This window comes from Dromaius novaehollandiae, chromosome 5 (genome assembly GCF_036370855.1).
Source record: "Dromaius novaehollandiae isolate bDroNov1 chromosome 5, bDroNov1.hap1, whole genome shotgun sequence".
Lineage (NCBI taxonomy): Eukaryota > Metazoa > Chordata > Aves > Casuariiformes > Dromaiidae > Dromaius > Dromaius novaehollandiae.
Genome location: NC_088102.1, coordinates 50,445,539 through 50,463,980, shown reverse-complemented (window position 1 = coordinate 50,463,980; position 18,442 = coordinate 50,445,539). Strand labels below are relative to the sequence as shown.

Below are 18,442 nucleotides of genomic sequence, written 5' to 3'. Positions count from 1 at the left end.
GCGCATGCACAGTGAGTTGCCATGGCTCAGCTGACATTCAGTAAGTTGTTAAACTGCGGTAGGCTGATCGTGTGGCTGAACCCTAAGATTTGCATGAACTTAAAATCATAAAATGAAATTACTCTTTTAGGAGTCATTCACAACCAGTCTCAATTTGCAATCAGACTAAGGCATATGACAATATCTATTGTGCCCCATCTTACTGCTCTTCTGAAAGACTTTGCCTTTCCCCAGCCATTTCTTTTTTAGCTGTCTCCTTGAATATCAGGATGTGTAGTTTTAGGGCGATCCATCCAAGTTCAGCAGTATTGCACTGGGTCTCTTAACAGCACTTTCAAGGCTAGTTCAGTGATTTGTGATAAAGCAGTAGATATCAAATAAAGGAGGATGAAGGATGCTGTGGCCATTGGTTAATGTGATATTTAGGATTATGTTTTTAAGCAGAATTATTGGGAATTAAAGGGACAATGAGTTTTCAAGGATGTTTTATCTATTGGGAATGTTTAAACCAGGAAATGCACAGTGTCGATAATATAACAGGATTAAAGCTTGTTGCATCACAACCAGCACAATTTTGTTGCCAGCTAGTAGCTAGAGTACAAAGCCCGTATGCAGCAGTTAATTCTCTTATTTGGAGGCCTTCCTGCTTACTGTCTACTAAATTGCAAATACTGACTGACAATAGTTAGTTTAAAGCACTGTCTGTCCTCAAAAACTCCTCTCTGAACTACTGACTTGTTCCCACCGCTGTACCCAAGCTCACTGGACAGCAGACTGAACTTGGCAGTAAAATCCCCTGAACCAGATGGAGCCTCTAAATACCCTAACCATTGCACAACCCAGAGGGGTCTAATCTTCCTGAGCCAAGCTAGAATTAGTAGATCTATGTTAGCACAAACTGGTTATTTAAGTGAACTGTAGATATTTATCCCCTTGACTAAAGGTTTGCTGACTCTAATATTAAAGTTACTTAGCAATCAGGTAATGCACATTAAAACAGGACCATGGCATAGGCCAGTCTCAGTCTGCCATCCCTGATTGCTAAAATTACCAGTCTCGTTGCTCACAAAGAGCACAGTAAAATTGATCCTTCCATTCCCTCCCTGCCTTCCTCCCTCTCTTTTTCTGTTAATGCTCCTAGTGTGAATGGAAAGGAAAGCTGTAGTAATCAGAGCAGTATTGTTGCTGTCTTTCCCATAACAACAGCACCTGCCCAGTGACTAGAGCACCATGCTGGCTACAGTAATGTCACAGACGTGCAAACCTGGGATAAACATCAAAGAGTCCTAGTCCTGGGCTCTAGCAGCTGGTTTACCCTTCAAAGCTTGCTTCAAGCTGGCCGCAAATGTGCTAACAAGGTATGAAAAAAGGCTGCTGGGAGGAGGGGGGAGGAAAAAAGCGCTGTAGAAATGACTTGGGTTTACTTTAATTTTATTTTTAAAAGTGCTGTAGCACTGCATGTTGATGTAATAGCTGCATGTAATCGTAGGGACTGTAGAAATAAGTGATCTCTTCTGTGACTTATTCGGAGGGCTCCTGGTGGAGAGTTCCCAAGGAGCAGGAGGGGAAGAAGAGAAGCAGGAACACTGAGGGGCTGTTTTATGATTATAAAAGAGCCTGTGACATTTTCTGCATAAGTCGATGTACAGTAGATTTCAAGTGATAGTAATGGACCCTGAAACCCCTTTGTGGGCCAGCCCTAATAAAAAACATCTGAACGTAACTAGTTCATTGCAGGCATTTCTCCGTCAGGTGCGGAATGTCCAAATATCATAAAAGCTGTAATAAAAGCGGGTTAATAAGGCAATGATGAAGTCCCCAGTTGACTTCATCTAAAAAAATCTGTATTTATATTTCAGCTAGGATGGCTGAAGCTTTATTAGGTCCCTTCCCTGCCTCCTACATCTGCTTCATCTTGGGTTTATTTGAGCTATACATCACCCCACCCATGAGACATTAATGCTATCTGCAAACTCTGCAGCCCCCTCCTAAAGGCTTGCCGAAGCTATACTGCCCTCCAGGAAGTGTGTGTTCTACAGCAAATGGCTGGGAAGCAGGCAACTCTCACCAAAGCAAAACGGCACAACCTGCGCAACACGGACCTAGCTATGAAAATGGAATTCATGTCAGTGATCAGTCAGGATCATCTGGGCTTGATTCTTCAGAAGTGCCCCAAATCCCTTCCTCACTCTGCGTGGGCACGTGCATTGAACAGACAAGGGTACCGGGAGACTTCACGTACGTGAAATCTCATTCCTGCACTCAGCAAATGCTGCTCCCTAGTCACCAGATACATGAGAGGAGCAAGTTCAGGGGAACTGTCTCAATAGTTCTTGCTGAAAGCAGACATTGGTTCACCTGGAAGGTCTGAAATTGAGACGAGGCAACGGGTTCTTCAGAACCAAACAAATGATCTGCTCTTTCATTGTGGCCTCCATTCACAGTTTTCTTCTGAAGCCTTTTATATGAATGAGCTAGAAGGACAGACTTTTAAAGTGGGTCAGGGAGAGGCAAAGACTTGCTCTCAGCTATAAAACCCAGCAGGACACATGATTCCTTTGAAGAGCACTGTAATAATGATTTAAGTTTTAGTTCAGGAGTCGAACCTTGTTGTGTTTTCAAAGCTGTGCAGTGCTGTGCTCCTAAGGAACTGAAGAGTGATAAATTCTGCAAAACACCACTTCCTTTGTAGGGAGCAGAAAATAATTTCAGCCTGAGCTGTCATAGGGAACACAATGCTCTGGCATTGACATCTCTTTCTTGGCAATATGCTCAGTACGCCTGTAAGTTCCTTTGCCTACACATTTCAAGAGACTTAATACCAAGTGAATCAGTTAATTATCCCATCTTCCCAGGAGGAGGTGTAACTAGCTTTTTACCTGTTAGGCAGAAAACAGAGTGCTAAGTGACATTCTAGAGAGTCACGGCAGAGTCAAGCACACAGCTCAGAAGTTGGCTTTTCCAGTCCCTTCCGTCTTGGTGGCCGCTGCCACCAAGGCTTTCTTCAGGTTTTTTGCATCCAAGAAGCTGTGAGGGATGTGCGAGTTCCTGTTGGGCATGCAGCCCAGCACTGCACTGCACTGGTGCCTACCATTAGAATACCTTATGCTAGAGGATGTGCCCTCCCCAAAACCCTGCTAATGAGAAGAGCTGCCTGTGCTTAAGAATAAATATCATTTGTGACTGGGTTATTTATTTTGTATGCAGTGATTTTTCCCAAATTTTCCAAAGCTTTTTCCCTTCTCAAGAGAATTACGAGTAAATTGAATTCATTACCTGAAAGTCAAGTTCATTTTCAGTCCCTAGCAAACTTCATAGCTCCTTTGATTGTGTCCATGTAGGGTGTGTTAAGAGGGTCTGTGTAATTTTTTGGTTTGAACGTTGGTGCTTTTCACTATTTACTATTACTGAATTCTTGAAATAGGAAAGTGTTCTTTTACTGCCAGCGTGCAGTCTGCCCTGGAGTGGAGGATGACAGTGCATGTGATGCAGAATGATTTAGGAAAAGGGAATGTAGAGGAAGAAGAAATTTTAACCAAAAATGCCACAGAAGTTGCTTCTCTTGGGGAACATTGCCCTGGGATCCCTTCTGATCCTGCAAATTGGATTGGCCTGGGGGAGGAGGGTCATCAAAGCATGTCAGAAGTATCTGAAGTTCCAAAACCAAAGTACTTGACACTTCTGAAAATTGGACCATTTCACTGCGAGGTGTCACTGGAGACACAATCCATCCATAAAACTGTATGGATCTGTCTTATTTATCTGCAAAAAGATAAAAGACCACTGTTATGTCAAGAAACGAGAAAGCTTGAAATCTGATCCTGAGATAATCAATCTTGATGATGCATTAGGAAGGACAGCCAGAAACTGTGTTGTTACTGATGGCAGCACTGGCGGTGGCAGTGCGCCCCATGTGCAGCACTGAAGACAAGGCCTCTGCCTTGGAAAACTTGCCATCTAGAGAGAGAATGTGCAAAGCAGGACAAGAGAGGGAATGACAGGTGCACTCTGGTTAGATTTCTTGCTTAGGTTTTTTGAAAGCATATGAAAGATTTTTAATTTGATACTTGCCTGAGGACAAGGCAAAAATGCATATAGCTTTTATTTCATTTAAAGGGTCTTTGCTTTATTGGAAGTTATGTTACTACACCCACAAGGGCCTTTAATATTAGCCAAAGCTTCTAAGTTGACACTGAAGTGAGAAATTAGGTCACTGGAAAGTGATGGGTAGAAATTGTAAATAAGATTGCTTATGGGGCTGATGTTGTAGACAAGAGTGATAGTGATGTTTGAAGTTTACCATCTGTGCCCAGGAAAAGAAAAACATCCTGTGAAGCAGATGGTCAAGTACCCTTTCATGCTGTCCTCCTCAGAAAGGGTTGTCTCTAAATGTACTTATCATAACTTTGTTATGCAGAGCACTCAGTCATGTTTTCATGCTTTCTTTGATTTTGTTCTGATCCTCTGATTATTTGTCACCAGACATGTCTTTACCAAAGTATATGAACTGTTTGGTGGCATCTAAGTCAATCTTTCTAAATTTTTCCATGCCTTTCTGCCATTCAGGTTTAGTAGAGAACAGAATAACACTGACTATTATTAGGACATTCCAAAAATAATCAAAAGTAAGGTCTATGTCTCCAAGTGGGCAGATAAATGAGAGAAATGCAGAAAAAGGTCTGTGAATGGCACAAGGCCTAAATCCCACAAATTGCTGAGGAACCGAAATACTCTTGACAGCGTGTACCATACTGACTCTCGTCATAATTCTGCAATGAGCTTTATGCAGGCTGAGCCGGGCTGCCATGCAGGGCTGAGACATAGCTTAGCAAGCCTTGTTGACTTGTATAGCGCTTTGCTCAGAAGCACTGACGAAATTTGCCTCAAGACTTATCGATACAGAGTGGGATTTGGACACCTCTGGAGCTACAGTCACAGATACAGTTGTAAAGATGTCAGCATTTCCAATTAGACCAATTCTCCATCAGCGCAAAGGCCAGGCATTGGTATACTTGTCTTCTCTATTAGGTTTCTTATCTCTTCCTTACAGCATGGTCCAGAGCATCAAAGCAAATTCGATACTTCCTATTTTTGAGAAACTAAAAGCCCACTGTAAGGTCCAGATTTTCAATGTAAAGTTTTTCCTGCATCTTATTTGCATGGCTGAGTTATAACCCTCTAAATCACAAACAGAAGCACTGGCAGACTCTAGCTAACAGCTCTAATGGATGCCATTATAATTCTGCTGCTAGTTGGCACTGAACGTTCACTATCTCATCAGCATAAAGGGACGCTGTCAACTTGAAAAATCGTGTCTTCCTCAGAGTTTTTTTTTTTAAAAAAAGGCTATACCTACTATTGTTACAAATAAGTCTTTACAACAGCTGTAGCTAGAAGAGAGGAAGGATGGGAATGGGATTCCTTTTAACTGTCTCTGTTCAATGCCTTTACTTTGTGTATTTGACAGCACTTTATGGGGCATCAGTGTCGCTGATGTGTGTGAGCACCTCATCTCTCGTACGCTGGCAAGGTAATGTCTGTCAGGAGGTGAGGGTGTGGAAGGGTCAGCAAAGGAGAGGGGATGCTTTTGACCCAGGCCTTTTATTGACAGCAGCAGCGAAAGTGAGGCTGAAAAAGCTACAAGAAAATGTATATATATGGAGAACAGAGATCAAGTATATAGGATGCCGTTGTGCGTAGTGCACTGCGTAGAGCTGGTTTGTAACACGATGAAGAGAAGGAGCCCTCCCCCCAAGCTCCCCTCCACCTTACTTCTGTCTACAGACATGATTGTTACAGACACTCTGTGCACTGCTATTTAAACAGAAATCTGTGCAAACCGTGCATTTCTTGAGATGGGCTGGTTTTGAAATTTTCCAAGTTGTCAGCATCCCTTTAAATACAATGCTGTTTTCTGGTTCCTGGAGGAATTTGCATCTAACCTGGCATAAAAGGAAGGGCTCATACTTGGCATATATTCTTTCAGATTAAAATCACAAATGACTGGCATGCTAAAGAGAACCATCCGCTACCACCAACTCTGCCAGCCTCCTCTAAAGTGTGCTCGGCTGCCTCAGCCCATAAATGTGGTAGCAGATGACAAACCTTTTGCTAAACCAGTGAATAATATCTCTGTCTTCCCTGTTCAACTGCTAAAGTAAATGGTTCTGTTTGGGCTATTGCAGGCACTTTATTCCTCCTGGCTTCTCAAAACTACAGCCTCAGACTGCTGCTTCCGGCAGAGGAACTGGATGATGGAATAAAATTGGGAGACCAAGTTTGCCATCTCCTGGGCAGAAGGCATAAGCTTCCAGGAAAGTTTATTTTATACCATTTCTTCCTCCCTTTCATTCTCACTCTTGTTTATTTGTGAAAGACCAAGACCTTAGGAGAAGTCTAGGAAGCTTGCTGGCTTGTAATGCCAACTCCGGGCTACTGCGTTCACTCTTCCTCCTGTGACACTGTAAAATAAGATACTGAATTTGTGTCACAGGGTGGGTAGCACACTCAGTATTTGCGTTATGTACCTCGTATGTACTTCAGCGGTAGCAATGTCGGTGGCAAGACCTGTATGCACTCACAACCCCAGAAAAGGGGCTCTGTAGACTACTGAACAGATGCACAACAGGAAGGTTCTCATGCATTTAAAATGCCAAGCATTGGTTAGTCACTACCACATAGGCTCTGTAGAGGACACAGACATTACAAAAGCTATAGCAGGTGATCTAATTATTGACCAGTTACTGTCTAGCACCTTTAGTTTTCACAGACAATTATACAAATTGCTTCAAAAACTGATGCCTACAGTGAGGCTCCTAAGGATACCAAGTAAGTGGTTAGTATCTCTAAGGGCTGGGTGTAACAAACTTCCATTTCTTTCTACTGATTTGGGAAAATATCTCACTCAGTTCCTTATCTCTAGCTCTTAACTCTTCTCTGGGGAGGATCTGCGGGTTACTGAGAGTAACTCAGAAATTCAGGACCTTTTGCATATTCTCATCAGGCCTGGCACGCAAATCCCTCTGCTGGAGTTTGTGAGGTTTAAATCACCAATGTTTCCAGTGCTACTGCAGCACCTTCAAGTAGGGGCCATATGAATGCAAAACATTAGAGTTGTTTGAAAATGCTGGGCAGGATTAACAGGGATGGCAGGTAAGCCAGTGTAATGCTGTAATGCTACAGAACTGTGCAAGTGCAGTGATACTCCTGACCTGAGTTATTCAATAAACAAGGCCCAAATGTCCCAAGCATTGCTAACCTACTATGTGAAAACTTAGCAACTACCTGCATAACATCTGTGTAGATAGCCAAGATAATGTGAAGGTTAGTGTAATGACTGTGTTACATAATTAAAGTTTCTGACTAAGGGGTCAAAAAGTTAGAAAACGGACAGGGGAGGTGTGATTCCTCAGTGTCCAATACTACTGATTTGTTACAACTGTAAGTGCCTACTTTACCTCTCTGCAGCTTAGTGAGTGGATTCTATTAAGGGGTATGTGAGAAGGACTGGTGAAATCATTGAACTGGTTACTTTTATAGTTTCCTGTTATTCTTGAAATGATATTCTTCAGCCTGTAAACAGAATTATTATGACTCAAAATAACAAATAATGGATTTTAAAGCAGCTAAGGAAATGACACTGCTAGATGTTGTTGTTCATAACACCAAGAACTGAGATTAAGCTGGGATATTGTGATTTTAAAGAGAGAAGCCCTTCACTTATCAAGAGATCTATCACAAATTTGTTACAAAATAAGTCTATTTCACTTCTAATCTGGGCATGGGGTCCCATATCTATTCTTAAACTCTGTTACCTCCAATGAAGATCAGATACCTAACAAATTATGACTAGTATTTTTTTTTCTTAGTTGAACACAATTTTAAAATAGATTAGTGGTAATAAAATAATTTGTTTGAAGTTTTAAGAATACCACCTCAGTTAAAAAGAAAACAAAAAAATTTCATAGGTGATAGTTTTGGGAGAGCTTGACTATGTAAATTTCACACTCTAAAACCAAAACTTAACGCAGGGTAACTACTATTGCTTCACCAAATTGTCATGACTCCTGTAAAGTCTTCTGCTGTTTTAAACCAACATTCAAAAAGTGTTATGATTCCGAGTTTACACTCCAATTAAAGGCTTCTTCACCCTAAGAAGTTCTTCATGCTCTCAATCCCAAAAACCATGCAATTTTTAGCCTGAACTCCCTGAAGTACATTTTCTTGCAGTCACTTTCAGTAAGAGGAAGCAAAGTTTCTTTTTACAAACAGTACTTAGAATACAATGTTTTAAGTGCCTTTTCGATACTTTGATACAGTCAGATCCAGCACCGTGTCTGGATCGTGAAATTACAATTTAAATTCAACTTGTATACTCGAATTTTACGAACAAATTTCTCACTAAGTGCTTTGCTTAGTGTAACTGAATTGTCACTTGATAAACAGTTTGTTGTTTTTCTGCTCCTCAAATAATTCTAGAATGAAGATTGACTTTTTGAGCTCTACTTCACAGTGAAGCTTTGTGGTTTCCTGGGAGGAGGAGTTCATTCAGGTGATTCACATACTATGACAGCTCTATCTTTTTTTTTTTACTAACGTCCCTCGACCAGACTTCTTCAGAAATGAACGACTGTGGTGAACCCCTTCAAGGGAGCAGCTTGTGAGTGAAAAATGGCTACTAGGATGCTGAAAGGTACTGATAATAGAGCTTACTATGCTTACCCCTCACAAGTGGAGGGGAATTTCACTGTTTCCTTTATACTTATAACAAAAATGGAAAGCTGGGAGAGAACTAAGCTAAAGGGAGGTGTTGGCACCGGAGCAAGATGGTAATAAAATAGTGATGAATACATTTAGACTAGCCTACCAAATAGCAGCAATATGTGGAAAGAGGATAAAAACCTAACTGATTTTAAGAGAGCAATCATTTTACAGAAAAGATAACATGTGATTGCCTGCAACAGCACACACATTATTCTATGTGTAATGGTCTCTGTAAGTAGGTTTTAAGAACACCTAATGATGTACTCTTGCTGGTTGGGTAATGACAGTCCCACTCAGTCTCTCTTGTTTTATACATCTTTTTCTGAGCAGTAGTCTCAGTTCTTCTGGCAAAGGTGATAAGAGCCAATAAGAAAATGATTCACACTTTAGAGAAAAATTTGAAAGAAAGCTCTTATCGCCTCCTAAATCTTGGCCTAGAGAATACCAGTATCTTCTTGTAGAATGATTTAAAAGATACCACTTGAAATCATCAGATGTTTGCCATGCCTCTCATCTAGTGGGCAACCTCCTTTATTAAGTTCCCTATACTCTCTCCATGAGAACTTTTTAATTGTCTGCAGATAGGGCCACTCTGATACTGGAATAGCCTCTTCAGTTCTAAGCCTTTCTAATTCCTACATGGCAACATTGGATTATTTGACTTGTTTGCTTGGTCCTCATCCATTTGAAAAAAGAAAGTCAAGTAGTGCACAATAGTTATATACTTCTTACTCAGTAGGTGATTATGCCATATTCTATAGTTGCATAGAGTTTTCATACAAAACCATTATACAACTGTCAGTTATTCATTTAATTAGGCTTTACAACATTTTGACTAAAAAGATTTGCTTCAAAGATTTCCTCTATATATTGACTTCTTGAGCTTCTCTAATAGCATGAATGCTTTGTTATGCATTATTTCATCTCCTTATTGAGTCTTACCTTCTAAAATACACAGCACAATATAAACTATTTGAAATTTTTTAAGGCTAGGCTGTAAAGGCAACAAAACTTCCTCAAACTGAAGAATTCTGTTACAGATGTTTTCCACAGCTTGAATCTTATGGAACAGATGCTTGAATATTCATCTTCTCATTTTAGATTTCCCTATTAAATATGAAGTTTATCAGTTTACCTTGAGCACTGTACTAAATGTTAAAATGTTAGCTCTAAGTATCATCTAGTAGACCTTAACCAAGTGACTTGTTTATAATTATGAGTCATACATCTCATCTCAATGTTGTGCAAACTGTATAATCCTGGTATCTTTTAATCATAGGCTTCATTTACACCTATGTTCTGGCCTGCATGGGGATGTATAAAATCAATTAACAAAGCTCTGTAGTTTATGTACACATCCTGAATAATTTCATGATTGCAAACAAAAGCGACCATTTTCTGTGTGTTAAGGGAGAACCAGCTGCTTTATGAAAGGTGGGGTGGGGGGGCTTTGCCATAAACAAAGCAGTTGGATCCAGCTTTCTTGTTTGGTGCTTTACAGAAGCTCATCAGAAAGATGCATCTCCATTTTGTTCATTCCCCCACTACTACTACCACCCTTTCAATGCACATATATCTAAAAAATTTTAAATTAGGATCATCAGCTGTGATGTTGGACAGAACTGGTGCCTTTTCCAAAAGGTGAGTTTTTTACAAAACCTTAGTAAACTTTACTAAATGGAGAATGGACAGAGTTTAGAAAATCAAGCCATCTGAGCAGGAAACAAAGGATCCCTCTTGAGAAACAAAACTGAATGTCCATTAAACCAGCCTGGAAACTAAGCACCATCACAAAGAGGCTGAGGTAGCCCAGGACAAGATCTCTTCTAGACAAAAAAAGGACTTACAAAAATGAATTAGCAGTTCATTTTTTTTAATTAAATGAAGACTTAAACAACACTATTTCAGGGAAGTGTATGTGCCAATTGCCATAGAAGGGTTTCCTACAGCACAGACAATGGCCGTCAATTCTTTATTTTCCCAGCCTGTCTTTTCTGCAGTGAGGGCAACGCCTAAAGTCCAATAAGCCTAAACATGAATGATCTAACCTCCTTTTTTCTTTTCAAACAGAAGGAGGAAATTACTCAATTACTTGCTGCTAAAGATGTTCAGACTAGTCATTTTGCAAATAGTGCTATGAAGCTGATCAGAAGGGAATTTGTTGTAGCATAATTGCCCTATTTCAAAGCATTATCCTGTAATAACAATCTGCAGCATGGCTGTGCTTCGTTAGAAGGGAGAGACTGCTACATCCAGCACGCGCCTCAGTACATGCGTGTTTCAGGAAGAAGCACCCTCCTTGTCTGCTAATGCTGGAAGGCAGCCCAGTAGCCAGGCTGAGCGTTTTAGATCCTAATTTCAGGGCAGGGAGATGGTGCTCGCTTCGTTGGCTGCAGCTATTTGCTGTTTCTTATTACGGCCCTTGCGATTAAGCCAGGCTCTGAGGCCTTAAATCCTCCTTTGAAATGGAGAAGAGTTTTTGTTCAACAACATTAGGAAAACAGTTTGTGGCACCAGATCAAGTATATGTTTAAGTGTTAGCTTTTCAAAAGCTATCTTCATTAACTTAAAGAAATCTCTTTAATTTTGTTTGGTTAAGACAGAAAGCATAGTACACTAGGCTGCAACTTATCAGAGCTGTAGGTGGAGGAGAGAATACTTCCCTTCCTGACAGCTGAAATTCATGCCCTCTGGTATTCATTTGTTTGCAACAGCACAAAGCTGGTCCCTGATCCTTCCCAGCCCTTCTAACATAGTGTCCAGGGTTTCTTTACTCAGTTCCACAGTCAGTGCAGAAACAGGATTATTTCCACATAAGGCAGCATCTTCCTGAATCTGAAAACAGAATGCAGGTGTTAGTTGTACGAAAAATCCATCCACGTGTTTTTCCACTGCCACTAGGAAAGTCAGTGCTTAATGGATGGATTAAGAAAAGTGTTCCAAATCTGGCATCCAGCTCCATCCTGAAAGACCAGGGCACATTTTCTAAGCTGCACGCCTCACCAGTGAAGTGCATTCCCATTGAGGGAGCGCAAGTAAGCACATGCAGCAATGAGTAAGAGAAAATTCTTAAGAGACTTACAGTAAGAAGTCGCATCCCTATTAGAAGCATCTTAGCAATGCCCCACAGGATACTTAATCACATCCCACACATGCAAATTAGATCTTCCTCCTTCTCTCAAGTATACCTATCCTATTTTATTAATTGAGGGATCAAGAACTGCATGTAATATGAGAAGTTTGGTTATGCCCCCCAAATGATAGATGTGGCCAGTGAAGAACATTACTAATAATCAGAAGCCATCTCCCAACTAATACAATCAGCTAAACATGCTACTAAGCCTTAAGTGGTTTAGAAGTAAAGGCCAATGGCTTCTCCATGACATGCTGTCATCTGTCTTTCTACAGAGAACATTGCTTGACCAGGGACAAATACGCTGTCTCCTCCTCGTGCAAAGAGACCTCTCCTTTAAAACAAGATGGCTTTCATCAGGGACCTTGTTCCCAGGCTCTGTGGTATTTCACAGATCTTCTCTGAGAAAGCCCATTAATTGCTGAGCACCTTTCTGTTCTTACCTCTTGAGCAACATGCAAATACCACATGCCTGTCTGAACTGTTTTGTGCTGCCATTCGTAAGTCAGGTGTTAGACTCAGTTATTTTGATCCTGTATCCCATGCAGCCACTGTTATTACCTTCAACTGTAGCAGGCAAGTAGGGACTGCCATTCTGCTGATGCTGTCTGAAGAGGTCTTGATGTCCAGCCTCCAGTCCATGTCAACCAGGCGAGGCAGGGAGACTGAGGGATTGAAAACTAGGGGTCAGTTAGGCCCAGCTTCTCCACTAACAGGATTCTGCTGACCCTGTGAAAACAGGCAATTCTAATGCTACCGCCCGACTTCATATCATTTTTGCCCTGCAATAAGCCAATCGGTGAAGACTTCCTCATGACACTGGAAGGACAAATGGGATTCTCCTATCATCGTATGTGAGCGTGGTACAGGGCAAGACAAGCATAGTTAAATTCACGAAGCAGCTGGGAAAAGAACAATAAGATGTCTTCTCCACCTCCTCACCCCTTTCTTTGCCTTGCTGCCTGCAGCCATTCAACCAGCATTTCAGCATGAGTTGTGCTGGGACCTACTGTGATTATTGCTCTGTTCTGTAACCAGTGAAAAACCATATAGGAATGCTTTTAAAAGCAAGCAGATCTGACTTGGCTGCCCTGCCAAGTAGACTGTGCAGCTCTCTCTTGCAGAGAGAAGAGACAGGGATTGTCTCTCATGATGATGTGTACTTGCAGCTCTTTGCACTTTGACTCCTGAAGAGTCCCTAAGCATCATACAAACTGGCATAAAAGCTGTGGTTAAGGCTCTTCTAAAAAGCCTTGGCACCAACAGACCTGACTGCAAGTGCTCTTTATCAGCTCCTAGGAGAATAATGTTTTTCAACAGTTTGTCATCTCCTAGTGAGAGATACTACAAGAAACATCATGAAGAAGATATTCAAGCGAAACTGTGGCAGGCATTTAGATGGGTGGCATACAGAATCCTTGCTGGTTTTTGAACAAAATAAATATTCCTACTCTCATAAAGAAAATACATATTTTTTCTCATCTCAGATTTACAGGTATTTTCTATTAAAACTCCAACACAGAGGAAAGCACAATTACCTATGCAACTGGATTACAACAACAGATGTTAAAAGGTAACGCTTGAGCTCCTGACTGCCCAGTGGAAAGATGCACAAAACACATTTTAGCACTGGAATCCAGGAATTTGGAAAATGTCTAAGGTAAATGCCTTATTTAAAATATATATAAAGAAAAAAAGTTGTAAGGCATAATTTAACAGGGTATACTTAATGTCATTTCCCATTTTGGAATTGTTATATTTATAAGAAATAGAGCATCTCTTGCACCTTTTGCAACTCCCATTTTCTTGTAGGAGCTGAGCTGCACTTCCGCTGTTTGAAAGTACAGCATCCAATTTCCAGGGCAAGAGAGTAATCCCTCACTAGAAGAGAAGTATACACCAAGGATACAAACGATAACAAATCCTTTGAGTCTGAGAAAGGAATTTGCAGCATTACACATTTAACTACTTAAACTACATCAGAACCGATGGCTACAGGGTGCCTGAGGAACTATTGTTCCTGTTTATGTCAGTCAGGAATTTTCAAAGGAGTCTGAAAGAAATGTAGGTCCAACCCCATAAAAGAGCAATTGGAAGGTGGTCATTTCTTCTCAGACTCAATTTAAAATCTCAGCTGTGGGGCTTGGCAGGTTTGCATCTGCTAGGTTCAAAGATATCATACTGAGTGCATTTGTCAAAGCCTTATCAAACTTGGTTTACAGCAGTTATTTGCTACTTATTTAAGAATACCAGAGGGAGTGAAGAAGCAAAGACTAAAGTTCTGCTGAGTGCTGACTAAGTGCTGTCCCGACAGGCAACTGCAGCCCATCTGGATTCTCTCTATCATAAGGTGCCTAGCTTCCTTCCCAAGGGCTGATCCCATCTGATAGCTGTCCTTCCTACTGACTCCAGATGCTTAGTTGCCTGCTAACAATGCTGACAGAAATTTCTCTTTGCATCTGGGGAAAGGCTCTCCCTCCTCTGCTGAGCAGAACTCCAGGGGGCAGTGCAGAATCGGCTGCCTTGCTCTTGCATTTGGATCAAATTCCAATTTATAGTCCATCGGGGCCAGCACTTGGCAGCATTTGCAACAACATAAAATGCATCTGTTTAGTCTTGTATGTTAATTTGCAAGGATTCATTGCTGGTGGCTTGGGAGGGGCAGGAAACCATCCACATTTTTATGTTAATATAGATCAGTCAGTTGGAATGTCTGTTCTTTAAATCATTGCCACAGCCCCTATGTAGTATATGGCAGATGTTTCATGAATATACTAAAATGATCCATCATTTCCCAGAAGGCAATCTTATTCCAACAGGGTTAAATATTCACCCAAAGAGTACTAGGACATGAGTTTTGGAGCAGAGTTCCTGGGTGGTGTTCCAAGAGCCACACACACAGCCTTTTTACTGGGTTATGAAGACCTAGCCGGTGTGTCATGCTTGCTCTCATTTCCTCTAATGCATGATACTGTTAGGGATACAGGAAAAAGCATTATGTCTCTTGGTAACACTAGAACTATGTTTAATGTAAGCAACTGCTGTACTGTTTTAGCATTATGCAATAGTTTCCTCCCCCACCCTATCTCTTCACCATTTATACTCTATAGAGATTTTAGAGGGAAGGTGGTTTTCCTAGTCTTTTGTGCCATATTGTTTCCCTGTGGAGCATTATCTCCTCTGCCAACTAAGAGGCCAAGAGGATCTATGCAGACCTCAAAGTACTCTCTTATGTATGAGCTCTCTCTTGTAAGCCTCCAGGTGTTACAGCTGTGAAGAAAACCTCCTAAGGAAAAAAAACAAAGTGGTGTAGCTGCCTGGAATACTTAACTGGGATGTAGGTCACGGCCAGTGATGCTATTTTTAAAGTTAGCTTTGCATAATTACCTCACACATTAAAAAGGTTATGAGTACATGCAGTGTACTTCCTGATGGCTGTCGGAAAGGAATACACAGAGCTGCCTAGATGTGCCCAGAGGAGATATTCCCTAATACATATGTATCCTTTGTTGAATGCACTTACTGACCTCAATCAGGAGGTCAGAGTGCTTCACTTTCAAAAGTTTAGCAAATATTTGCTATTTCCACCCTGCACTCTGCAATGTAGCAACAGGCTGAGTATTAAATGAAATTACTTGAGGACTGAAAACAATTTAACACAGCAGTACATACCTCGATACAAGCCTGTTAGCCTCTCTGCTAAGCTCTATGATGCCACAATCATACAGCTTCATCTAAGGCATGTGTGGGCATCTCTGTGCTATGCTGTAGCAAGGTGTGCTGCAATGCACACTTCTAAACTCAAACCTCTCTCAAATGATCTCAAGAAACATTAATTGCATCAAAATGTGAGATACTACTTACTCTGACTTGCTTGTGCCTCATTCCTCCAGGCAGAGCTGTGAAAAGTTGGAGAAGGAAAAAAACAAATAGCATCAGCAGTGCTTCAAAAAGAAGTAAGGAAAGGATTTTGGGTGGCTTCTCTCTGATGCAGTGGTCACCAGGGCTGCAGCAATGAAGGGGAGAGAGACTGCCTGCGCTACTGAGTGCTGAGGAAAGGCTGTCACAAGTAGGGCAAACTGGTAGCCAAAAATAAATCTACTGGTTCTCCTACAGGTGCAACTCACTGCTGATGTGTACCCTTCTCCCTGGTATTATCAAAGCAACTGGCTACCAAACAGCGAGAGGTACAAGTATCCAGAATGCTGCCCTCTTAGGTATGCATACAGCAACTCTACTGCATACAGCACCTCAGCACCCAAGCCACGGTGGTAAGTGAATGGGCTAAACAATCAGATTTTCCAGTACTGAAATCTCGCCTTCTAAGTTTTATTCTCACCTGAAGCATTTTCCCACTGCACAGATGAGTGGTTAGGATGAGTTGTTGCATTATGTGGATCAGGCCCACACTCTTTCCTAAAGTCTTGTGGAAACCTGTACGCGCTGCAGCATTTTGTTTGCCATACCACTCAGGTGCTGCATTTTGTTGACTCCCCTCATCCCACAGCCTTTGTAATCATGTTCATACGTCCAAAGGTGCGTGCAAAATGCTTAGAACCAACACCCTGCACACTGCCAGCCATCAAAACGGCTACATCTGCTTTAACTTTCAACTGAAAGCAAACAGCAGGTGGGTAACACTCACATGTTCTCCAAAATAATCTTGGTTAAAAGGTTTTTCAGGTTTTGGTGGAAGTTTTCTGGAAAAAGAGCGAGAATATCTTCCGGCTTTGTCAAGCCCTGGTACACCACGTGCCTGGTGAGGTTGTGCAATGCAGATACCAGCTGTGGGAAGACAGGAAAGGACTCTGCAGGGTTGAAAAGCATTACATACAGCATGGGATGTGACTTCAGCACCCAGGTGAGATACAGCTGCTGCAGTGAGACCAACACCGCCAGGGCCTCGACATCCAAACGCAGAGCGACAGCCTTCACACGCGAGGAACAGCAGTCCCCGCTGTTCCCCCTGCGCGCGTTTCACATGCTTTCGCCTCAACCCCAGCCTCCTTTCGGAAGCCCTGAGTGGCACCACCGGGTGAAGAGCTCTTTTACCCAGTGTTCTTATTTACGGCAGCACCCGTGCTCCTTCGGCGCGCTCTGGGGGCAGCACCGAGCATCTTCCGCACGACCGGGACCGGCAGCACCTGTCGCGGCCGCTCCTTCCCGCCAGGTACGTCCCGGGCCGGGCCGGGCCGCCCTTACCTGCGCGGCCTCCTCGGGGGCGGCGGCGAGGCCGGGGCAGGCGCGCCGGGCGAGCGATCCGAGGCCGGCGGGGGGGCTGGAGAAGCACTCCTGGCACAGCTGCCGCACGGCGTCCCGCGACGGCGCCTGGCGGACAGCAAGCGGGGGGCGCTCAGCCGCGGCCGCGGGCGGCGCCCCCGGCGGCCACGCCGCCCCCGGCCGCGCTCACCTTCAGCAGCCCCTGCAGCGCGGCGAACTCCGCCTCGCGCACCGCCGCCATCTTGCGCCGTCAGATGACGCGGGCGGCGCCATGTCGCGGCGCGCCGCCGCCGGGCACGCCGGGCGCTGTAGTCCCGGCCCCGGCCGGGGCCCCTGGGCGGCTGCCCCCGCCTCAGGCGGTGCCGCCGTGGCCGTGCGCAGGTCGGTGGCGGAGCCGCTCCCGCGGGTAGCTGCTGGCAGACGTGAAATTTTACGCGGCCCGGGGAGCGCAGGCACGCAGCGTTGCACGTTAAGAGCGAATGAGCATCCCCTCGGGAGGAAGCCGCTCCCCAAAGGTCTGTGTTGTCCCTCGGTAGAGTGTGATGACTGGAGACAGCAGAGCTAGAAGTCTGGAAGGAAAACTTCCAGGGAAGAGAAGATCCCAACGTCAGCTCTCCTTTTATTGCTGCCCTCCCCAGCCTGTTTGCGGCCCATGTGCCACCTTCAGAAAGCACAGCTACTGCTGCCAGATATCCTCTAAAATAAGCATATTCACATTTTTTTGTCTCAAATCCTGGTCTCACATTAAAAGCACTTGAATTTCCTGCATGCTTTTACACAGGACACAAAATTCGGAGTCCAAACAGTGAAAATCTGGTGCCTCATGCTTCCTTCCCAGCCTCCTTTTCAACTACCACCTCTTACACCTCAGAGCCCGGCTTGGTGGGTGCAGGAGAGAGAAGCAGCTGGGGAGGTTGCGGAGGACACAGCAAAGCAGGGGGCACCACTGCCACTGCTGCCCCTCACCCCCATGGGGGGTTTCAGGGGGTGTCACTGTCCACCAGCCCACTGCTTGAGGAGCACGGCTGTGGGAAGGCACTGCACTAGCTGCCTAAGGAGATGCTAGTGTTTTAGAGTGTTTAAACTTTAGCGCCATGCTAATAAAACAAACCGCTGTACATGTCACTGGAGCCGAAATGCAGGATAATGTTTTGCACCGGCTTAGTGTCCTTCGTCCGCAAAGCTCAACAGACCTGTAAGTATCAATCCTGTGCGAAAACCTTTTGAAATAGCTGAAGTGATTCAACATCTGACAAACATGTCATTTGCATCTTTGTTGTTAATTTACTGAAGAGCGAAATGAGGCACAGATTTCAAGTAACCTGC

General features: G+C 43.2%; 1 protein-coding gene across 1 annotated transcript; it reads right to left on the bottom strand.

Moving 5' to 3' along the window:
* Positions 1-10,619: 10,619 nt before the first annotated feature.
* Positions 10,620-17,456, bottom strand: COMMD9 (COMM domain containing 9). The gene is made up of 6 exons (XM_026099932.2): positions 17,307-17,456; positions 17,099-17,224; positions 16,542-16,681; positions 15,761-15,795; positions 12,458-12,561; positions 10,620-11,598 (listed from the first exon to the last, which is right to left on the bottom strand). The coding sequence occupies exons 1-6, from the start codon at positions 17,355-17,357 to the stop codon at positions 11,461-11,463; spliced, it is 594 nt and encodes a 197-aa protein (XP_025955717.1). The 5' UTR covers positions 17,358-17,456; the 3' UTR covers positions 10,620-11,460.
* Between the last annotated feature and the right edge of the window lie 986 nt (positions 17,457-18,442).

Bases quoted from the DNA above. Each gene is read 5' to 3' on its own strand.
- COMMD9 (XM_026099932.2), bottom strand. From the start codon at position 17,357: ATGGCGGCGGTGCGCGAGGCGGAGTTCGCCGCGCTGCAGGGGCTGCTG. The intron at 16,682-17,098 runs GTAAGGGCGGCC...GTCTTCCCACAG, and splicing joins CCCCCGAGGAGGCCGCGCAG to CTGGTATCTGCATTGCACAA. The intron at 12,562-15,760 runs GTAAGTAGTATC...TCAATCCCTCAG, and splicing joins TGAGGCACAAGCAAGTCAGA to TCTCCCTGCCTCGCCTGGTT.